This window comes from Xenopus laevis, chromosome 2L (assembly GCF_017654675.1).
Source record: "Xenopus laevis strain J_2021 chromosome 2L, Xenopus_laevis_v10.1, whole genome shotgun sequence".
In the NCBI taxonomy this organism is placed as follows: domain Eukaryota; kingdom Metazoa; phylum Chordata; class Amphibia; order Anura; family Pipidae; genus Xenopus; species Xenopus laevis.
Window position 1 is genome coordinate 150,888,545 of NC_054373.1, and position 25,220 is coordinate 150,913,764.

General features: G+C 39.2%; 1 protein-coding gene across 1 annotated transcript; it reads right to left on the minus strand.

The window, feature by feature from the left end:
* Window positions 1-1,714: 1,714 nt before the first annotated feature.
* Window positions 1,715-17,873, minus strand: atf1.L (activating transcription factor 1 L homeolog; the record flags this gene model as incomplete). The annotated part of the gene is given in 10 exon segments (NM_001095495.1): window positions 1,715-1,967; window positions 3,478-3,637; window positions 5,029-5,208; window positions 5,738-5,868; window positions 7,467-7,567; window positions 7,653-7,778; window positions 10,088-10,185; window positions 12,051-12,081; window positions 12,132-12,164; window positions 17,737-17,873. Coding segments are annotated over 6 exon segments (843 nt in total). The 3' UTR covers window positions 1,715-1,822.
* Window positions 17,874-25,220: the final 7,347 nt, after the last annotated feature.

A 25,220-nucleotide genomic window follows, 5' to 3' on the forward strand; every position in this document is an offset into this window, starting at 1 on the left:
GAGAGAGAGAGAGAGAGAGAGAGAGAGAGAGAGAGAGAGAGAGAGAGAGAGAGAGAGAGAGAGAGAGAGAGAGAGAGACAATTTGCAATTGGTTTTCATTTATTTATGGCTTTTGAGTTATTTAGCTTTTTATTCAGCAGCTCTCCAGTTTGCAGTTTTAGCCATCTGGTTGCTTGGGTCCAAATTACCCTAGCAACCATGGGGAGGGCTGAATAGAAAGACGAGGATTAAAAAGTAACAATACCAATACATTTGTAGCCTTAGAGAGCATTTGATTTTTAGATGGGGTCAGTGACCCCCATTTGAAAGAGTCAGAAGAAGGCAATTAACTGAAAAAACTATAAAAATTAAATAATGAAAACCAATTGCTTAGAATTGGCCATTCTATAATATACAGAAAGTTAACTTAAAGGGGTGGTTCACCTCAGTGAGGCAACTTTGGGCGACTATTTAAAACGCATCGCCGCGTGTGCATTAGCGCAGGCGATTTTGCGCTGTAGCCTATGGGGAAAAAACGCTGAGGCAGTTCGGGGAGATAGTCGCACAAAAGACGTGGCGATAAGTCACAAGGTGACAAAATCTCCCCGAATCTCCTCGTCTGGCCTCACCCTTAATTTAACTTTTAGTATGTTATAGAACAACCAATTCTAAGCAACCTTTCACTTTGTTTTCATTATTTATTTTTTGTAGTTTTATAGTTATTTGTCTTTTTCTTCTGATTTTTTGCAGCTTTCAAATGGGCGTAGCTGTCCCCTTCTAAAAATGATCCTTCTATTCAGACTCTCTCCTATTCATATTCCAGTCTCTTATTCAAATTAATGCATGGTTGTTAGGGTAATTTAGGCCCTAGCTACCAGATTGCTGAAAATGCAAATTGAAGAGCTGCTGAATAAAAAGCTAAATAACTCAAAAACCTTCAATAATAAAAAATTAAAACATATTGCAAATTATTTCAGAATATCCCTCTCTACATCATACTAAAAGTTATCTCAAAGGTGAACATCCCCTTTAAGAGGCAGACTATCATGGTTCTTTTCAATCTAGGAATAAAAATAATTATATCATATTTTTGGTGGGGGGCACTTTTTTTTTTTTTTACATAATAACATTTCTTTTCTTAATGCTGAAATGTGTTTTATTCTTTGAAGTCATCTATTGTTAAAGTGTGTAAAGGAGAATAGTTTCATTATACCCAATGCCCCAGACGGCTGGAATCTGCAGTCACTGTCGAAGGAGAGGGGATAATATAGTTTCTCCTGGCAGAGAAGTTCTTCTCTCCCCCCGACAATGACTTAGTGCAGGAGGGTTGGAAAAAGTCTTACAAGGGACTGCTCCCCATACTATAAAATAGGACAAATGATAGGACTGTTCATTCAACACAATAGTTTCATATTACTCATAAGTGTAAGTTTCCTCTTTAACCTCAAAACTGTGACAAACAAAAGCAAAATACATAACCTGCTAAATACAAAACGTCTGCTGTTGTGTAGGTGGGAAAAAACAGGTCCCATATAAGAATAATTTGATGCTTGCTATACAATCCAGAACAAAATACTTTCCTACTAGTTGTTGCTTACTCATTACCTAACTGTGTAAATGCACAACTTAACTGAGAATGGATGCATTTTATTTCTTCATTCTTCTATGGTTCTTACAGAGCGCTTACACTTGCTTTAAAAGGTTGTGAAGGATAGATAAAATAAAAAAAAAAAGATTCATCTATAACCTCTCACTTTAATCTTAGAAAATTTGTTTAAAAAAAGGAAAATAAAACAAGAAACTCTTGCTCTAAAAGGGATCGAGTTCACAAAAATTCTTAAACTTAAACTGTTTTATGACAGTACAAATCTTTTAAAGTTTTTAGCTCTTCAATTAAAGTTTTGTTTTGGTTTTCAAGGACAGCAACTCTGTTTTCCAAGCACTTAACATACTCTTTCTTCTTTTTACGGCATTCTCTGGCTGCCTCTCTATAAAACAACAAAAAGAAAATGGTTGAAATGTACAATAGCACTAAATACTTAAGCATAGGACGGGTCATATATTCAATAAATGATACCAGGCATATACAACTTGTGGCACTCAAGCTGGCATGGAACTCACCAGTACAGACAGTTGTAGATCCATCAAAGCCCCAGGGGAGTTTGCCCCGGCCCAAGGCTAATGAATAAATGTGACACGCATGTGGAGCAATGCTTCCAAATAAAGCACCATCCTTACTTTCCCCATGGAACCCTCCTACACAGCAGCTTAGAAGAAGTAAACCCTAAAAATGAATATGGCTAAAATTTCATATTTTATATACTGAACTTGTACCAGCCCAAAGTTTAAGCAGCAATGATCCAGGACTTTAAACTTGTCACAGGGGGTCACCATCTTGGAAAGTGTCTGTGACACTCACATGCTCAGTGGGTGCTGAGCAGCTGTTGAGAAACCAAGTTTAGGGGTCGTCGCAAATTATCAAGCAGAAAATGAGGTTGGCCTGTAATATAAGCGGATGCTACAGGGCTGATTATTAAATTCTGATGCTAATTGCACTGGTTTCTGTGCTGACATGTAGTAATTATCTGAATGAATTACTAATCAGCCTTATATTGTGACATTTATATTCTATGTGTACTGTGAGTGGGTCCCTAAGCTCAGTAAGTGACAGCAGCACAGTACATGTGCAGTGAATCAGCAGAAAAGAAGATGGGGAGCTACTGGGGCATCTTTGGAGACACAGATCTTTACTGCTAAAGGCTGAGATTGCCTTGGGCTGGTACAGAAGCTTAAAACATAATGTACAACATTTCTAGCTACTTCATTAGTTAGGCTTTAGTTCTCTTTTAAGGGCCAAGACAGATGAGACGATTCAATGCCCGCAGTAAAATGTGCACAACCGCAGACAACAAATCTCTCAAAATGCTTTTTGGGCTATTCAACTTAATTGTAGGAAACTTTCTTCTTTTGCAATTTCCATGGATTAAGCCGGATCCACTTTACTTTTGGTGATTCACATGTCAGGCAATAGCACATAATAACCACTGGCAACAGATCTCGCCTGCCATTGCCCTAAATAAAGCTAGCCATAGACACAAAGAAGTCCTATAAAAAGAAGGTTCGTACAATTTTCTCACCATGTATGGGTCGCACCATGGCGATTGCTCGTTTAGTCGATCGGACAGGTTAGAGGATTTCTGTCGGCTAACTATAATATCTCTGCATGTATTGCTTATCTGATGATATCAATGGGAAATTGTCACTACGATTTGTCTGATATAACTTGTACAATGGCTGTCTGTCAATTCATGGGCAGAGCATTGTGCGATTTGTTCTCTCTACTACTTTATTTATCTGAATGGTTAGTAGTAGTAGTTTGGAAGATTGCATTGGACGATTGTTCGTCCGACATAAGGATAAAACTGCACGTCTATGGCCAGCTTTAGTGCTAAAAAAAAAAAAAGAAAAAAAAGATGGTTAATAAGGTGTTAATCATACCTATTTTTCAATAGCCGAATCTCACGCTTCAGCTGTGGGTCATCTGTTTTAGTCGTTGAGCAGGACAATGAAACAGGTGAGGTCATAACCACAGTTTGTGGAAGGGAAGTAGTGGTTGAGGTGGTACGAATCTGGTAGGCTTGCATATCTCCCGAGGCAGCTGGAAAAGAATGTATTAGAACAGGGGTCCTCAATCTTTTTTGCTTGTGAGCCACATTCAAATATAAAATGAGTCGGAGAGCAACACAAGCATGAAACTTGCTCCAGGGGGTGCCAAAAAGGGCTGTGACTGGCTAGTTAGTATCCCCTCTGTGGACTGGCAACATTCAGGTGGCTATGATTAGAAGTACACCTTTTTTGCAACCAAAATTTGCCTCCAAGCCAAGAATTCAAAAATAAGCACCTGCTTTGAGGTCACTGGGAGCAACAACCCAGAGGTTGGCGAGCAACATGTTGCTCTCGAGCCACTGGTTGGGGATCACTGCATTAGAACTTAAGCATGCTTACAAAAAACCTAGCACATTGCTCATTACAATATACATACTTTGAAGCAATGCTATTTACTTGAATAGAAAAAAAAAGACAGAATACCTTCAGTATTTGCCCTTTATATTTGTATAATAAGAATATCATGAAGATATTTTAAAATTATTATGTCTGAATATGATAAAGGGCCAGCTTACATTTTTACTCTTCCCTTTGAATCTCAGACTGGCTGGAAAAAAAATCTCCATTACCAACACCTGTACTTCCCCCCTTGTACTACAAGCATCTTAAAGGAGTGGGTCTCCTTTAACTTTTAGTACGTTATATAATTGCTAATTCTAAGCAACTCTTCAACTGGTCTTCATTATTTATTTGTTATAGTTTTTTCATTATTTGCCTTTTTCTTCTGATTCTTTCCAGCATTTTAATGGGGGTCATTGTATGGTTATTGCTACTTTTTATAACTCATCTTTCTATTCAGACCTCTCCTAATTTGGATCCTAGAAACCAGACTGCTGAAAATGCAAACTGGAGAGCTGCTGAATAAAAAGCTAAATAATTTAAAAAATTAAAAATTACAACCAATTGCAAATTGTCTTAGAATATCACTCTCTACATCATATTAAATGTTAACTCAGAGGTGAACAATCCCTTTAAAAGAAGGTACAGGGGGTTCTACATAAGAACCTGGAAGGCATGTGCTAATGTGACTAGGGATATGACAAGCCTAGGGAACATAAATAGAACTCTAGAACTTTACATTTTCTCATAGCCTTTACTGGATTGAAGCAGAAGTGTTTAGTGGCCCTTCTAGTATTTACAATATTTTTGCAGTTCGGCTAAAACACAATTAACTAGAAAATCAGCAATAAAAGCAATGTATAAAATGAAAAAAAGAGAGTAGCTTTCTGAGTTTATAGGGAGTCAAGTGTAAAAGAAAGCAACAATCAATACGGTGAGGGACTGTTTTGATGAAAACCCAAAAAGACGAATGATGAAAGGCGGCACATGTTAATGAAAACAAAAGCAAGAGATGCAAAGATACACACTTATATAAACACTTACTCTGTACAACCACTTGATTGCTCGGCACAAGGATCTGCTGGCCATCTGAAGTTTGGGCATACTGTAATATTGCAGTTCCTGACTGAGCATTAGCATTTGTCACTGCCAATGCCTGCAAACTCTGCACACCATCTGCACATGGGGTGGCAAACTGAAGCGTTCCATTTGGGGCAATGGTGACTAAAGAAAGGGGGAGGGAGGAGAAAAGTTTAACATTACCTCAAACATTCACTGCTAAATTATTGCTTTTAATCTGTGATACAGGTAATAGGTTAACATTCAGTCCAAGCAATGCAGTAATCCAGACAAGATTTTTTAAAGGCCCAGCACTCAATAACTCAAGATATAAGAACCCCCAGCAGGTTTTGACAAATAAATCAAAAGCAGATGCCATACTGGGCTTGCAGTACTTTACAGATGACCGGCAAGTATTGTAAGATCTCAGCTGCCTTTCTTTACAGAAAACAACCATTTTGATGTCTTGGTCTCCCTCCCATGGAGGGAGAAAAAAAACAAAACAAAAACGTTATTTATAAAATAAAATAATGTTTTAAATAGCAAACATTTAAGGTATAACGTTATGTATATAATAGCATTTTAAGGTTTACATTACAAGTATGTAGTATATACGGATAGTATGGCAGGTGTCACATTATGCAACAGTCAAAGAGTGAAAGTATCTTCCGTACAATATCAGGTTGGCCCTTACCATACTGTCCTGAGCTTGTCTGGTATATGGTTGTACCAGATGTCATAGATGCAACAGCAGACACACCAGGGCTGTCGTCATTTCTTTTCCTATCCCCGGTGTCTTCTGAAGACAGGTCATTAAAGATTTTCCTGTAACAAAACACAAATTTGCATTATACAAACACAACATAAACACATTATCAAAGGGGTGGTTTACCTTTAAGTTAACTTTTAGTATGTTATAGAGTGGCCAATTCTAGGCAACGTTTCAATTGGTCTTCATTAATTAGTTTTTGAATTATTTACCTTTTTCTTCTGACTCTTTTCAGCTTTCAAATGGGGGTCACTGACCCCCATCTAAAAACAAATGCTCTGTAAGGCTACACATTTATTGTTATTGGTACTTTTTAATATTCATCTTTCTATTCAGGCCGCGCCTATTCATATTCCAGTCTCTTATACACATCAGAGCATAATTGCTAGGGTAATTTGGACCTTAGCCTCCAAATTGCTGAAATTACAAACTAGAGAGCTGCTGAATAAAAAGCTAAATAACTCAAAAGCCACAAATAATAAATAATTAAAATCAATTGCAAATTGTCAGAATATCACTCTGTATCATACTAAGGGGCCGATTCACTAACTTCGAGTGAAGGATTCGTAGGTAAAAAACTTCGAATTTCGAAGTTTTTTTTGGGCTACTTCGACCATCGACTACAACTACGACTTCGAATCAAAGGATTCGAAGTAAAAATCGTTCGACTTTTCGACCATTCGATAGTCGAAGTACTGTCTCTTTAAAAAAAAACTTCAACCCCCTAGTTCGCCATCTAAAAGCTACCAAAGTCGATGTTAGCCTATGGGGAAGGTCCCCATAGGCTTGGCTAACTTTTTTTGATCGAAGGATATTCCTTCGATCGTTGGATTAAAATCCTTCGAATCGTTCGATTCGAAGGATTTTATCGTTCGATCGAAGGAATTATCCTTCGATCGAACTATCTGCGCTAAATCCTGCGACTTCGATATTCGAAGTCGAAGGATTTTAATTCCTAGTCGAATATCGAGGGTTAATTAACCCCTAATTAGCCCCTAAGAGTTCGTTTAAAGGTAAACAACCCCTTAAGGTATCTCTAAGGTGCCAACACATTCTGAAAAACAAATGGGGGTAAATAGAGTATATCCAACAGAAAATTGAAAATCAGCGGGCACATTTAAACATGTCATTTAAACAGAACATGAAAACCTTGGATTTATAAGCGATCTGCAAGGAAGAGTGACACATCCTACAATAAGAATTTTAAAAACTCTGAACACAAAAGGCGTTTAAGAGTTGTGATCTGTTCCAAAGGGGGTGACAGTAAATATTTACTTTGGTAAAAAAAAAAATTAAAAACTTTTGCAAGTGCCTTACTATTTTTTTTTTTGTTCGTATGTTTTTACGTTTTTGAAATGAAATGTAACTGCGCATTAACACTAACTCCTGCTGTAGTTTTCTACTCTTCACTTACAAAATTAAAAAAAATAAAGTCCTATGGTTGGCGCCCAAACTTGTGTAATAAACGATAATATTTAACAAACTCATTTTTAAAACAGAGGAGGGAGTTAAAAAGGAAAGGGAGAGACTCTGTGATTATACATTTTAACAGATATAAAACCAATTTCACAAGAAGGTCAGTATCATTTGTAGGAAGACAAGCCGATAAATGATATTGTCTGAGCTGCTATTTAAATATACAGAATTAGCTCACCTGTAGGATGGCCTACGAGACAAAATGCCACGTGTCTTCTGAGGAGTATCAACACTGTCACAGGAATCTTGAGAGTCTTCACTTTCAGAGAGTGAGGAAGCCTAGAAGAAATGTTCAGTCATTTTCAATTTGAGATCAACCAGAAACCATTTTATATCCCCCTGTATGTTTTGCTTGCTCTTTTACCTGTGCTGCAGGAACCTGAGGAGAGTGAATAACGGAGGATGACTGTGCAGTTTGGATAACACCCTGAACTTGAATTTGCTCCCCAGGAATCACAATGTTAATCTGAGCTGTGTCTCGCAACGACATCTGGAGCATAAATTAATTGGAAACGTCACAGTTTTATACCTTCCATAAATACACAAGATGGTCAAAAGGTATGAAGACACAATGGCAGCTGCAGCTGATGAAATGTAATACCCCTAAATAATTTTATTTGGAATATCAACCACTGAGCACTTACATTTCTTGGAACAACCGCAACAAAGCAACCATCCTGGTGACCCCATTTATTTCTTCAAGCAATGAAAATATCTTGGCAGCAGATCAATTCAAAAGTCAAAACTATGTTTTTTAAAACTCCCAGCTCCCAAATTCAAAAGGTCAGAAAGGTATACTGTGAGCTGAAATTGCAAAGAGCGTGTTTTTTTTTTTTTTTTTTTTAAATTCATACAAATTTATGTCCCCTAAAATAATCTTCACTGCAGGGACCATGGGTTCTCCAACAGGATACAGGGGCATAAAATTAAATTTTTAGAAGTAGGAAGAATTGTAAAGCACAGAAAAAAAGTTTCACTGCATGGCATTGCAAGCCTATACCCATAGGGAAAATTAAAAGAAAAAATGGATCCATTCTATGGGCAGCTGTGGACAGCGCAGTCTGGTAGTTACCAAGTGTATGAAGGCACTGGCAGATACGCTGCTCAATATGTTGGGGCTCTAAAAATACATGGTAATAATAAAAATACTTGCTAATAGATTTTAACCCAGTAAGATCTTCTTAAGGCATGTGCAGAGTGCTGTGTATCATAGGGACAGATACAGACCCACAAAGTGAAACTGATCAAATTACAGTTGTGCTGCAGTGTGTTTTAACCCCTAAGAAATACAGAGATATAACAGAATGGTGCATATAGGTAAACACATGTACCTATATGGTATACATTTACAAAGTATAACCATATTCATGCCCTTATTAGGCAGTTTTTGTTTATACTAGTATCAAGAGTGATCCCTGCTTAATATCCAACAGGCAGCATGTTTCCAACTGCTCACATTAAAAAAAAAAATTTAAAAAAATGAAACGTTTGTGATTGCAGGGGGACAGACAACTTGCATGCACTGTCTGCCGCTAAAGCTACAGTGAGAATTTAAACAGGGCAGTTGGGTTAGTTTCCAGTGTCACGATCACAACAAAGTAGTGGCATGCTGCAACCATGAGTGGAAATTTGCCCAATTACACTGTTTGAACATGCATTGCTACTTCAGTGTGAGTTGATGAAAGAACTTGCTCCCAATATTAAAAGCATGCAGTTATCATATATAATATACAGATGTGCACAAGGTCTAATCTATTGCCATCTCTAACCATTATTTCTTGAAAAACACATCATGCAGGATGACAGATTTCTGGCAGCAATGAAACCCAGATCATCAAGATAGCGAAATACTATGGAAAACTACCTCTGAACTACTGTTCATCAAGAACCTTCTGGGGGTCATTTATAAACCCTGGGCAGTAACCCTTGGCAAGCAATCAAATTGTTTCTTTCAGCATTCAACTTGCAGCTGGCTGAAAAAAAGCTAATCATTGATTGGTTGCTATGGGTTACTTCCCAAGTGCAAATTTGCCCGGTGTTTATAAATGACCCCCAATGTGTTTGTTTTCTAACCAAAGTGTAGTTCTCCTTTACTGCATGCAATGTTTGTTCCCCATTGTAAAACACTACATACTTTATTGGTCTACAATGTAAATAGAAACTATTTAGAGGGGTGGTACACCTTTGAAGTAACCTTTAATATCTTATACAATGACCAATCCTAGGAAACTTTTGTATAGTTTTTGAATTACTTGCTGTACTTTCCAGCTTTTGAATGGGGGTCACTGACCCTGTCTACAAACAAATGCTCTGTAAAGCTACAAATGAATTATTTCTACTTTTTATTATTCATCTTTCTATTGAGACCCTCTCCTATTCATATTTCAGTTTTTATTCAGATCAATGCATGATTGCTAGCAACCAGAATTACAAAATGGAGAGCTGCTAAATAAAAAGCTAAATAACGCAAACACCACAAATAATAAAACATGAATGGCAATTGTAATTTGCCTCAGAATATCACTCTCTACATCACACTAAAAGTTAACCCAAAGATGAACAACCCCTTTAAACAATTATATTTTAATATACGTGTGTTTTATGTTCTGACAAAGCATTTTTAAGGGCAAAACAATAATATAACAGATCAGATCTGTATTCAAACACAGACTGAGTGCCCTAACTAAAAATTTCATGACTCAAAGTGAAGTAAAGCCAGCTGCCTCTCAACTTTGGTAACAGAACACCATATTTTGACTCCTGGCTTTACAGTTAGTTTTTAAGTACTTTATCTTTCACCTTTACGTTTTCTTGCTAGAAGCGATATCTTTTGAGGGATCAGCAAGTAGATTATTTTTCAAGGATGGAGTTTAGTGCAACTTACGAGGCTGGATCACCTGAGCAAGACAATAAAGAACATTCATGTTTATTATATAGAGAATCATATAATATATAGAATTTTCCAGTTGTTTCCAGTTTAAAGCTAGTTTGAAGCCGAACAGTATAAAGAATGACAATGCATAGCAGGGCCTTTAAAATGATGATAGTATAGGTATAAACCCAATCCTAAATGAAAATTGCAGGTTATTGCAGCTATTTCACACATCTGTGTCAAAATACACTAAGGGTAATTTATAAACACTACTAAGGGTAATTTATCAACACTAGGCAAATTTGCCTGTGGGCAGTAACCCAGGGCATTTTTCGGCCTGCCGCAAATAGAACAATGAATCCACCAATCTGATTGTTTCCCATGGGTTTCAGGGCATAAGAGTTCAAGCACGCCATCTTCTTCTCTTCGGTAATCTTCGGGAAGAGAGTGGCGTGCCTGCGCATGCACAGTTAGCACTATCTGCTGGTCTCGAACAACTGCGCATGCGCCGAAAACCACGTAAAATTTGCCGAAGTGCTGGAAGAAGACACGAAGATTAACAAAGAGAAGAAGATGGCGCCTGTGAACTCTGATGCCCTGAATCTGCAACGAGGGGTAAGTAAAGAGTTAGGGGCATTTACCCGTGGTAACACCTAGTCTGGGGGGAGTCTATGTAGGGTAGGAGATTTTAATAAAAAGAGTTTGGTTCTCCTTTAAGGCGGCCATAGACTGCCAGATCCGCTTGTTTGGTTAGGTAGCCAAACAAGAAGATCTGGGTCCGACTGTGCCACCCAAGAGCAGGGCCTAATAAGACTGATCTGAACTTTGTCTCCAATCGCATTGAACACTGGGGGCCTATGTAGGCCCACTGGACTAAGACTGCATCAATGCACAGATACACTCCTCGTCCAACTTGGTAACATCGAAAAATGAAAGTGATTTAAAGTAATAAATATAGTGCAGTGTTGCCCTGCACTGGTAAAACTGGTGCGTTTGCTTCAAACACACTACTATTGTTTATATAAACAAGCTGCTGTGTAGCCATGGGGGCAGCCATTCAAAAGAAAAAAGTCTCGTGTTTCATAGCAGATAGGCTCTGTAGAATAAAATTGTGTTTTATCGAGCTTAGCTGTTTCATTTGCCTCTGTTGCTAGACAGCAGCTTGTTATATAAATTATAGTAGTGTTTCTGACGCAAACACACCAGTTTTACCAGCAGAGGGCAATAGTACATGATATTTTAATTGCCTTAAAACACTTTCATAAGTCCAGCTGGACGAGGAGTACAATGTGCATTGATTCAGTGGGGCTACATAGGCCCTGGTGTACAATTCGATCTGAGCAAACGTTCAGATCAGTCCAAATAGACCTTTTTACTTTAAAACGCCTTTTTTGTTCTATTAAACCTGTGTGATAGACATCTGGCTGATTTTTGGACATATATCTGTGAGGCAGGCCCATCTGTGGGCCCCATACACAAGCCAACAAACAAGACACTGGCTTATAAACGTTTATCGGCCTGTGTATGGCCATCTTAACTATTCTCAAACTCAATTTATTGATAATTTTACTCAGAAACAAATGTAACTTATACACCTTTAAGTTGTACTTCATCCTTTGAGAAGTATTTTACAACAGGTGCCTGTCCATTACAGTTCCAAAGTTTAACCCAGAATCAGAATTTAAAAATTAAAAACAAAGCAACAACACGAGTAAAGTGAGACCTGCGCTAGTTTTTCCTGCTAATGCATACTTATCAAAATATCAAAAATTGTGTATTATATATTCAACAGCTATGTGAAGTGAAACCTGTGAACTCTAAATGCATTCAAAAGTAAGCAGAAAATACCAAGGGAAAAAGCAAAATATTTATAGCTAGGGCATATGATACCTGTTGAGGAATTTGACAGATCTGAGCTGCTTGGAACACTGAAGAAGGTACTGCGAGTCTCTGTGGGTTTCCTGTACTGCTGTTGCTCCTCTTGGAAACCTCTTCCATAATAAACTGATCAGGAATATAAAAATGTGTGGAATATTTTGAAGGCCATTGGTAATAAAGCACCAAGACAACCATTACATAACACATGCTGATCAAATGAAAAGGCAAAGCAGCACATTGTGAAGATTGTAAGGGAAAATAACAGCAAATATAGCTCTTTAATAACATTAAAATTATAACATATATATATATATATATATATATATATATATATATATATATATATATATATATATATATATATATATATATATATATATATATATATAGATAGATAGATAGATAGATATAGATATAGATAGCTATAGATAGATATAGATAGATATAGATATAGATAGATAGATATAGATATATATATTTTTTTTTCTTCCAAAAAATATAGACGTTTGGAGAAAAAAAAAAAAAAAAAAATTATATATATATATATATATATATATATATATATATATATATATATATATATATATATATATATATATATATATATATATATATATATATATATATATATATATATATATATGTTATAATTTTAATGTTATTAAAGAGCTATATTTGCTGTTTGTTTCACCAAAACTCCCAGTGTTGCTGGTCTTTTTGAATGCTACACAAAGGCCACAAAAGGTAAAAATGTTAAATAAAAACTGTAAATTTTTAGAATTCCTTTTAAATATTATTGCCACCATCTTTACCTATAATTAGGGTTGCCACCTGGCCGGTATTCCACCGGCCTCGCCGATAAAATACCAGCCAAGGTGTGGAGCGCCCCCGAAACATCACAATCCCACCCCTCCATGTCCTGCCTCCATCCTCTATGTCACCGGCCAGTAGGGCCAGAACTCAAAGGTGGCAACCCTGCTTATAATCCAAGTGTTTTCTTGCAGGGAGCACATTATACAGTGCATGTTCTGGCCAATGGATCATCCGGGAAACACTGGGAATATAGACAAAGATAGCAGGGCAGCACTTTACAAAAATGGGCAGTCCCAGTGGATCTGTCTTTCATTGTACTTAATCCAGAATATAATTTACCCTATATCTTCATAAAGGTTAAATGACTAGTTACAATAGATGATTAAAATGAACACTTAAAGGGATACTGTCATGGGAAAACATGTTTTTTTCAAAACGCATCAGTTAATAGTGCTGCTCCAGCAGAATTCTGCACTGAAATCCATTTTTTAAAAGAGCAAACAGATTTTGTCAATTTGTAAATTTCCCAGCTGCCTCCAGTCATGTGACTTGTGCTCTGATAAACTTCAATCACTCTTTACTGCAAGTTGGAGTGATATCACACCTCCATGTGACCTAAGGGGCTGGACCTTAGCACTTAAAATGGCAATTTTCTATTCAGGATTACCCAAAAGCACCTACATTTAAAAAAGTATATTTTTATGAAAACGGTTTTTTTAGATAAAGCAGGGTTTTAAGTATGAGTGGCTTTATGCAATATATTTTTATAGAGATCTACATTGGTTGGAGGGTATAGTTTTCCTTCAAAGGCTTATATTTAGGATTAAAGTGGTCTTCTTCCTCGATTGTATATGTAACGGTTATATCTTGTATGTGTATCCCCTGCTTAAAAACATTCTGCAAGGAACAACAGGGCTATATAAGTAATAATACAGGTATAGGATCCAAAATGAATGGGGTTTGAGGGTTTTCTGGATAAAGGATCTTTCTATAACTAGCATTACTATACCTTAAAGGGGTGGTTTAACCTTACGTTAACTTTCAGTATGTTATAGAATGGATACTTCTAAGCAACTTTTCAAAGGGTCTTCATTTTATCTTTTTTTTTTATATAGGTTTTTTTTCATTATTTGCTTTTTTCTTCTGATCATTTACAGCTTTTAAATTGGTGTCACTGACCCCATCAAAATAACAAATGCTCTGTAAGGCTACAAATTTATTATTATTGTTGTTTTTTTTTTCTACTTATCTTTAAATTGAAATTGAATTTAAGCCCACTCTTCATATTACAGTCTCTTATTCAAATCACTGCATGGTTACTATGTTAATTTTGACCCTAGCAACCAGATTGCTACAATTGAAAACAGAAGAATTGTTGAATAAAAGCTAAATAACTCAAAATTCACAAATAAAAAAAATGAAAACAAATTGAGCAGTTTCACAGAAGATCACTCTCTACATCATACTAAATGTTAATTTAAAGGTAAATAATCCCATAAAGGCTACTAAAAAATAGGCAACTAAAAAATATTTAATAAAGTTAATAATACAGACTCACACAGCTTAGTTACAGTCAGTTACAAGCTACTGTTTTATTATTAGAGAAAAGGACAAACATGTTTAATAAAAATTAATAAATGATTCAAATGGAATCTTTAACAGATGTCCTTCCAGTAATTCAGAGCTTTCCAGATATTGTGATTCTAGACAAGAGATCCCACTCCTGTAATAATTCAGACATAATTCTGTCACAGGCCTTAATAAAGTCATGAAGCCTTAATTACCCAATTGTTTTTTCAAGTTTACACTCTCCTTGGTTATTTATTCTTTGGGTTGGTAATGTTATGAAAGGTATTACACATTCTTTGTTATATATCCACACCTCCTAACAACGCACCATTGCCATTAATGAGTCCAATATTTATGGATGTGCGGACAACTGCATAGATGACAATTTGTTTAAAAACGTCCAAAAACAAAGGAACCACCAGAAGAGTTATTACAGTCGCACAATCCATATATTTGTAAATATAAAGTGATTTGTATGGACAAGGGAAAAAGCAAAACTGGAACGCTTTCATAAAGTTCTTATAACTGAAATAAATTTCATGTGATAAGAAAAAACTTCTATTTGTGGTTACTTCATCAATTGTGCAAATAGATTGTAAAATTCATAAATATAAAGTGCTTATAGTGATTAAAGGGGTTGTTCACCTTCCAAACCCTTTTTCCAATTCAGTTGTTTTTTGATTGTTCCCCAGAAATAAAGACTTTTTTCAATTACTTTCCATTATTTATTTTTTACTGTTTTTCCAAAATCTAAGTTTAAAGTTGAATGTTCCTGTCTCTGGTGTTTGAGTCTGGCAGCTCAGTAATTCAGGTGCAGATTCTGAATTGTTACAATTTTGCAACATTTAGTTGATATATTTGTATTAGCAACTATTGTATCAGCAAACAGCTGCCTGTAATGAAACCCAGAGATTCTGCTCAGCAGGGACAAAGATAAGAAATGTATCAACTAAATGTATCCATTTAAAACAGTTTACATGGTCGGCGACCCCCCCTCCCAGATCTGCTTTAGAAGGTGAAAAATGACACTTTACACTTCAATATTAGAAAAATGGTCACACATAGAAAATAGAAAGTCATCCGAAAAAGTCGTTATTTTTGGTGTTCTATCTGAAAACAACCCCCCTTGGGTGGTTCACCTTCAAACAACTAGTTGTAATTGATACATTTAGTTGATACATTTCTTATCTTTGTCTCTGCTGAGCAGAATCTCTGGGTTTCATTACAGGCAGCTGTTAGAATTGATACAATAGTTGCTAATACTCCAGAGATGCTGCTGGGAAATGTATCAACTAATTGTTGCAAAATTGTAACAGTTCAGAATCTGCACCTGAATTACTGAGCTGCCAGACTCAAACACCAGAGACAGGAACATTCAACTTTAAACTTAGATTTTGGAAAAACAGTAAAAAATAAATAATGGAAAGTAATTGAAAAAAAGTCTTTATTTCTGGGGAACAATCAAAAAACAACTGAATTGAAAAAAGGGTTTGGAAGGTGAACAACCCCTTTAAATACAGATTGAAGGAAGAACAGGGGTGTTGCGCTGTGGTATAGCAAAAGTAATTATTATAGTTATGTAGAGTAAATGGAGGATGCAATAAATTCATATATTCAGTCAATAATGCAAATCAGGAGTTAGGAGCCAAGTTTGGTTGCCAGTCCTAGATCCCTAACACTATGTCCTCTCAGAGGCACCTATAATCATGTGGCCTGATCCGTATTACTTGTGAATTCTAGGCATCGCCAAACAATAGTATACATACATCTCAATCTACAATAAAAATCGTGTATAGCTGGAGCTAAGCGACTGGCAGGCGTTTGCTTTGTCAATCACTTTCTATTTAGAAATATTGGATTGTGCGACTGTAACAACTCTTCTAGTGGTTCCTTTCTTTTTTTGAAACAAAATGTTAGGAAAGGGTTCTCTATGCGTGATGTGCGGGTCAGGGCTTTCCTGACCCGCACCCGACCCTGCTCCAGGGGTCCTTTTATAGACCCACGCCGCCCCGCTGATGACGTCACAAAATGGGTGGGGTGAGCAGACGCGAGACTATAAAACCAGAACCCCGAAGTCGGCATTTGAAGGTGGCGAGGAGCAGTGTGAGGTCGACCCGAACCCGCCCCACCCGCAGGTATCGGGTCGGCCCGCACATCACTATTCTCTATGCAAGTGTCACTAATAATTGTGCATATAAAACACACCAATTTAGGCTAGGGGTCTCATTGTTGATTATGTTTGTCTGCACTGGCCTCAGAGCTGGACTAACACGTCTGATTTTGCAATGCTTGTCTATGTATGCAACCAGGGGCGTAACTACAGAGGAAGCAGACCCTGCGGCTGCATACAATTTCAGTAAATATTCATAAAACAGGTCAACCGTTAGATATTTTGTGGGCCTGAAAAGTAAAATTTGCTGTGGGGGCCAGTAGTATCTAGTTACACCACTGTATGGAACCTTCTCATTAGGGAGGCCCGGTCAAATGTTAAGACTTGGAATGGTGGCGGTGATCCCAAAAAGTGCAAACCCCCCCACGTGGTTAGTGTTAAAATTGAACCTGGCAGTGGCAGCGGATAAATGCAGTTTTTCTCTTTTCAGTTAGCCCCCAGACCAGTGACATATCTAGATATTACTGGGCCGGAGGGACACCAGGAAAAAATCCCCATGGACCCCTTCCTCGAGCAGGGGATGGGGCCCTGAGGAACCTGACTGGGCAAATTATTTTTTCAGGCCTCCAAAAACTCGAGGTTTACTTGTTATACCAATATTTATTGAAGCTGTATATGAATTAGGGCCTCCTGCAGCTGCATGGTCTGATTCCTCTGTAGTTACAGCCCTGCCAAAGACTGAATGCGGTGCCCAGGCACTATATAAACAAATACATGTACAATGAAGCGCAGGAGAAAAGGCTTCAACTTCAACTCCCAGTAGCAGCAGCAGACTGTGTAAGTTTAGGCAGCTCATTAGACAAGTGTTGGGCCAGGAGTGCAGCGCGGGAGGTGTAGCTGATATGAACAAGCTCATTGGCCCAGAAGTTACAGGACCAGCTCCGTGTTGGTGAAGCAGCAGCAGCTCATAGAGACGAGCCGATGACAGACTTTGTGTTTTTGTTTGTTCAATGGCAACTCCCAGCTGAGTTGTAGCGCCGAGAGCTGGAGGGCCGCCTCCTCCCTATGTTACAAACACACAGTTATGAGGAGGACGTGACAAGATCATTAGTGTCCGGGATTCCCCCGCCTGGGACACAGTGGAACAGGCCTAGGTGCTGTCCTAGCCCTAAAGCTCCGCTCCTCCTCCGATCTGGCTGTAATTACCTGCGTGCCTCTGAACTCACAGATCAGGCATCCGCTCCAGCCAATCACCGGGGTGAACGTCTCGGGTCCCCCTCGGGAGCCGCCTCCCGTCCGGATACCGTCACAGGAAGAAAGACGCCGACACTGGAGCAATTGCCAAACTCAGCGGTGCCGAGTCCTCACTGGACGCGCCAGTCTCATCAACACAGGGTGAGAACACTACACGACGTACAGTAGGCCTCTGCCTGACGTCAGCCAACCTGGTGACGTCACTGTCATGGTGACGTTCTAAATACGGGAAGGCGGGATCCATTTCCCTTTCCGTTCAGATACCCGGATGATAGGGGAGGGCACGAGACTAGTTCCTAGCGGCAAGCCTTCCTCCAATGACGTCACTCGCACGTGACCGTCGAGCGTAGATACTTGCTGGCATACATTGAAACTGAAAAGTGCGGGACACTTGTTTTTCGGTACAGCCACAATAACCAACGTTTAAAAGAACTATTCCAATTCGTTCGTTGTTTCTACATTATACCTAGGTGCTTTTGTTCAACTTTTAAATAATGTACACAACGGGCCGTTGTTCCTCATATCTTTTTTATATTTGTTTTGAGATATATTCTTTTCAGCTCTCGGGCTGGTTTCCAGGGCTAAATTACCCTAACAGCCAATCAGCAGTGTGGAAGTGAGCAGGTGAATAGCAAAGGGAATAGCACAATAACAAAGTTATTAGGAGAAAAGAAGAAAACCCATTAAAATATAATAATTGTTGCTGGGGTCAGTGACCCCCAAAAAATGGTTGTTTTTTTCAGTTGCAGCCTTGGGGTGGGGAGAAGGCTGAATAGAAACCCGAATATTTAAAACACATACAAAATAAATAATGGAGAACAACTGGGAAATTTTATTAGAACTGGTCTTTGTATGTCATATATTAAAAGAGATGAACGTGCCCTTTAAACTGTTTGATTGCCGCCTAAAGCAGATGGACTATGTGTCTGTGCATGGCATTCTGGCATCTTGCACTGTATCATAGTAACATAGTAAGTAAGGTTGAAAAAAAAAGACACACGTCCATCAAGTTCAACCTTTTAGTTATTTTTTAACCTGCCTAACTGATAGGTGATCCAGAGGAAGGCAAAAAAAAACATCTGAAGCCTCTCCAATTTGCCTCAGAGGGGGAAAAAATTCCTTCCTGACTCCAAAATGGCAATCAGACTAGTCCCTGGATCAACTTGGACTATGAGCTATCTCCCATAACCCTGTATTCCCTCACTTGCTAAAAAGCTATCCAACCCCTTCTTAAAGCTATCTAATGTATCAGCCTCTACCACTGATTCAGGGAGAGAATTCCACATCTTCACAGCTCTCACTGTAAAAAAAAACGAATATTTAGGCGGAACCTCTTTTCTTCTAATCGGAATGGGTGACCTCGTGTCAGCTGGAAAGACCTACTGGTAAATAAAGCATTAGAGAGATTATTATATGCTCCCCTTATATATTTATACATAGTCATCATATCACCCCTTAAGCGCCTCTTCTCCAGCGTGAACATTTTGGCCAGTCTTTCCTCGTCATAGCTAAGATTTTTCCATACCTTTTACCAGCTTAGTTGCCCTTCTCTGTACCCTCTCTAATACAATAATGTCCTGTTTGAGTGATGGAGAGCAAAACTGTACGGCATATTCTAGATGGGGCCTTACAAGTGCTCTATACAGTGGAAGAATGACCCCCTCCTCCCTTGACTCTATGCCCCTTTTAATACAGCTCAAGACCTTATTTGCCCTTGATGCTGCTGACTGGCATTGCTTGCTACAGCCAAGTTTATCATCTATAAGGTCACATCGTGCCACTACTGTATGGATGCCGTGGTCAGTGTCCTTGGTTACTAGGTGTAAAGGAACGGGCACAGCAGGCATTATGATATCTTTGTCCTTAGATAAATGGCGCTATTAAAAGTATATTAAAATTATACAAGCGTTTAATCGGATAAGGAACTTGGCTACATTAACTTCATTGCAGCACTTCCCCTTGTTGCCACCTTTTCTGGAAAAAAATACCGGGCTTCCTATATATTTATCTTTTTTCCCTATTAATAACAATGGGATCAACCATCATTTTTACCGCCCAGGTGGCAACCGTACCTTGAGCACTTTGCTACATTGCCAGATGCGCATGTGCTTATATCTGATGTTATTTTAAATGAGCAAGTCTACCCAATATCCAGTAGTAAAAGTTTTCAAGATATGTGCAAATGTAATGGCAAGGGAGAGCAGTATCTGCCTGCACTCCTGGTTCTGACTCCCAAACCAATGTAGCAGAAACCAGCTGGAGGATAACTGATTTCTGCTGCACTGTTTTGGGAGTCAGAACCAGAGATGAGAAAGGGACATAAGAACAAAGAAGGCAACTTTGGAGGAGGCTGTAATGATCAGTGAATCGTCCCGTTACTGTAACTTTAAAAGATTTTCTTTTATTGATTTTCCATTACCATGAGATAGAAGAAAAGAGAAACAAAGCAAGATGAGCTTTTCCAGCTACATAAAATTACATCCCCTTTGAGTCACACATATCATGTATTTGTTTACCCAAAAACAGGTTACCATATCCATTTAAGGGATCGCCAGCCATTTGTCCCAGAGTTTCCCAAATTTTCCAGGGCAACCACGGGCAGTATATGTCAGTTTTTGCCTAGGGAGGGTGTCATCTACTATTTTTTACCAGAAGCCAAGTGTAGGGGGTTCAGGAGCTTTCCAAGTCAAGAGAAGTGCTTTCCTGGCATAGTGGAGCAACTGCTGTAGGCATAGTCTATCACTGGAGGGCATGGTAAGTCCTTCAAATAGTCCAAGGAGACAAAATTCTGGAGACCTTATGTTAGGTAGTCCCAAAAATGTGTTCATGAATCTAAGAACTGTGGCCCAATATTGTTGAATCTTAGGACAGCCCCAGAAAACATGCAGGTAGGTACCAGCTTCCGCATTGCATTTAAGACATACATCTGGATGACTCTGATACATTCGTGCCAGCCTGTGTGGGGTTAAATACACTCTGTTTAAGAATTTAATGTGAATAAAGCGATCTCTGATACATATATTGGTTTCTGGAATTTGTTCAAGTATATCTGCCCATATTCCTTCATCTAGTGATGGGAAATCAGAGGCCCATTTCCTACACACCTGACGTATGGGATCAAAGTTCCCTTGAAGCACAATTGCATAAAACCAACTGAGGGGCTTGGTTAATTCGGGTCTATAAAGGTAGCGTTCATGGGTAGACTCAGCTATCTGTGGGGTCTCCTCCGGAAATTGGGCCCGAATGCTTGCCTTAATTGTAAGAATCTAGAGAACATCTGGTTATGAAGGCCATATTCCTCCTTGAGCTGGGCAAACAATTTTAGCTCACCAGCTCTAATTATATCCCCTAGGTATTTCACTTTGGAATTAGCCCAGAAATAATAGTGCATTATTGCCCCAGAGAGGGGTCCATTTGGACCAGGTGTGAGATTTTTTATGCCCTGACACAACAATCCTCTGAAACACCTGGATTACTGTTTTCATGGGGGGGGTCATTGGGTACAGCGCGGGTAAGCCTCTATACAGCTGGTTGGCTAGAGCTTCGAAGGAAGAGCTGACTGACGCCTCTACTACTGTGACCTGGTTACTGGGGTCCGGATGGATCCACCACCATGCATATACCAACTGACTAGCATAGAAATAATTTTGGAGGTCAGGAAGAGCTAGTCCCCCTTTCTTTACTGGGACCTGCAACATTTGCATGCTAATCCTAGGCCTCTCTCCTGCCAAAATAAAGTCTCTGATACATAACTCAGGCTGCTTAAACCACGCTTTCGGGAGTGTAATTGGTGCATTGTGAATGCATAAAGGAACTTTGGCAGGCATATCATCTTAAAGATATTGACACGACCAGGGGGGATAAGGATAAATTAGCCCAATGCTGTAATTTAGTTTTCAGGAATCTAACTATCGGGGCTAAGTTTAGTTCTACATATTTCTTTGGGTCTTTGTGGATTCTGATACCAAGGTAAGTGAATGAGGAGACCCATTGAAGTTGTGTGTCTTGGTCTCTTTGGACACCCGAATCTATCGGGAATATAATTGACTTCCCCCAATTGACCCTAAGGGAATCGTTTGCGTTGGCAAGGTACACCAGCATGTCATCCGCATAAAGCAAGATTTTCTCTTCCAGCCTCTGTAATTTAAGTCCCTCAATATTAGGGTTATTTCAAATTCTAATGGAATTGGCTGTATGGCCAGCGCAAAGAGCAGAGGAGACAGCGGACACCACTGTCTCGTTCCCCTTGCCAACGCAAACTCCTGCGACTGTTCCGCATTCACCAATATTCTGGGTGAGTCATACAGAGCTTTAACCCAATTAACAAACTCGTCTCCCAACCCATACCTGGTCAAACGTGTCCATACTCTTTAAACTGTGTATCGAAGGCATCCCTAACCTGCCCATGACTAATACACTTTGAAGGCAGTCTCCATTGCTGTAGTCCCTCCCAGCTGCAACTCTACCTGGAGGGGAGCATGGTCCGAGCATATTCTTGGGATGAAGGAGATAGATTTTATTATAGAAAGGGCTTTGGGAGATGCTACAGCCAAGTCTATTCTGGACAGCGCTGAGGTGGACGTGGTGTAACACGAATATTGCTTCTCTGTTGTGTATGCCCATCTGCCCACATAAGTAAAATTTGTGGCATTCAGCCAATCCCCCAGAGCCCCAGATTCCCCCCTGAGTGGCCGGAGCCTATCCATCTCTGGGTCTGGGATTAAAGTCCCCCATCCAGAGGGTGGGATGGTCCCCTAAGTCTGCTATCTTCAGTAGCATGTCCTGCAATAAAGATATTTCTCCAGGCGGGGGGGGCGTACATATGAACCAATATCAGAGTCTGTTGTACAGTTGTTAATTTGAGAAAATGAACCTGCCATTTCTATCAGAAACCACATTTTCAATGTTAACTCTAGCTATTTTCCTGATGAGGATGGCCACCTCCCGGGAGTACGGAGAATATTCCGCATGGAAGGTATAACTTGACCACCTTCTTTTTAACGCCTGAACCCTTTGGCCTATCAGATGAGTCTCCAGGAGTAAGAGAATATCTCCCCCCCCCCCGTTTCCTAAGAAAATCCAACACTAGTGACCAGTTCACTTTGTCGTTTCTACCCCTGACATTCCAGGAGATAATTTTAAGACTGATTCCTGCCATATTGTATGATTAACCTCCTATGGAACAGTACACAGACTGGCAACACATTTTTGACATTAGAAGAAAGTAAGAGAAGCTGTTACTGTAACTTAATACCTATCTGTTTTCCTTAGCAAGTGATTAGGGTTGGTTAAAGGGGACCCGTCACCCAAAAGCAAGCAAAATTAACTGTAATTACACTATATAAATTATTTGAATCTTGTTTCCTTCAGTCTGGGAACTTATAATTCTAGCAAGAAGGCAGGAGGCATTTTGTGGACACTGTTATTAAGACAAGCCTTGCATCATTTCAAAATTTGTGCACCAGAATGGGGAACCCGATGTCCATCCCTATGCCCTGGCTACACAATTAAACGGTGAAGCGAACGGGGGAATGTGGGGAGAGCAGTGACATCTAGGAAGTGCTGAATGGAAAGTGAAAGTAATTGTCTGCCCCGCCTCTATGCCTAAGGCATAGAGGAGGAGCAGACAATATTTGATTGACAGCTGAGATGTTTAAATGAGCTTACAGCAGCTATGAACGCTTTAATAAAAAGTAGAAATTGGATTTCATGTTTAATTTGAAAAGGACTTTTATTATACAGATTTTTGTGTCTGGGTGACAGGTCCACTTTAAAGGAACAGTAACACCAAAAAATGAAAGTGTTTTAAAGTAATGAAAATATCAAGTAGTGTTGCCCTGCACTGGTAAAACTGATCTGTTTTATTCAGAAACACTGCTATAGTTCATATAAACAAGCTGCTGTGTAGCAATGGCGGAAATTGAAAAAAGGCTATATGGCACAGGTTAAATAGTGGCTAACAGATAACATTATGTTCTACAGAGCTTATCTGCTATCTGCTGTGTAACTTGAGCCTTTTCTCCTTTGAATGGCTGCCCCCATAGCTACACAGCAGCTTATTTATATGAACAATAGTAGTGTTTCTGCATTATATTTTTATTACTTTAAAACAATTTCATTTTTTTATGTTACTGATCCTTTAAGGGCTTACTTTCCAGTAATCACTGATTAATAAATGGGTTTTTCCTTGCTTTATCAGTAGTCTGTCGCATGTTTCGTGACTCATTATTTCAGCCCAGTGAATATTGTGCATCGCCAGGTCTCCAGGGATGACCCCTGATATTGGAGCTGCCATACTGATTCCCTTACAGCAACTCCGCACCTGTAATTTCCCAGAACTCACAGGTTGCCTGTCAAGGCCTGAGCACGATAATTTCCGAAAAGTTTTCTGAAATTTTCGTTACTTTCAGAGCATGTCGTTCGTGAAAGGAAATTTACTCCAACTGCGAATGTGCCAAAACTCCGCTCAGATTCCGAAGTAGACCGAAAAAAGAAGATGACGCCGATGAATTCCAGAGGCCAGATCTGCAAGGAAAAAATTCGGGCCATTTGCCCGGGGGGCTGTTAGGCTGTGGGGGAGGAGGGAGGTTGGTTTACGCAGGGTAGGGTTTTTTTCTAGTATGGGTTTCTTTCTCCTTTAAGGCAGCACTGAGCCAGTAAAGATGGCGCATAAGTATGAAACACATACTTCACCATGGCCAATGCTGTAATGCCTCTGGCAGCTGTAAGGGCATTGGCTGCTCTTGCGATGTTGTCTTCTTAACACTTCTCTCTGGAAGCTCTCAGAAGGGAGAAGTGTTTGAGAAAAAATTCGGCGGTTGCAAATGAAAATCCGGTCTGTACAGGATGATACATAAATGCCATGAACCGTGGTGTTTAGTGAGTTTCCCCAAACATCTCTAGGAACTCTTCTCTGGCTCCTGCCTGTGTGCTGTGATTGTGTAATTCCAAGACTGAAGGAAACAACATTTAAATAATAAATGTAGTGTAAGTAAGTTTAATTTTACTCAACTAACATGATAAAAAATAATTTGGAATGATTTCTTAGGGTGACAGGTCCCCTATAATTAAAATGGTGGTAACTTCCTTCCAAATAGTTGCCTTGATGTCATCCCATTTTGTGAGGAAATCGGATATTGAGTATTCCTCTTCTAGTGCTTTGTTGAATAGGTAGCACTCTTCCCCATAGTCTTTGAAAGTCTTTAGTGTATCAGCAATATTTATGAGGTTGTTCCACGTGTCTTGAGCACAGGAGCACAGGTCTATACGCTCTCTGATCCCTCTGCCACTGATCGCTTTTGCACATGATCCTGGGGAGACTGAAGAATGGTGAAGGATATGTGCCTGCGCATCCCATCCCCCTGCATGGGAGTCGTCCTAAGGGGTTGGGGGTCACGGGTGCGGGCTGACCGCCAGGGGATGATGCCGGCCTCAGG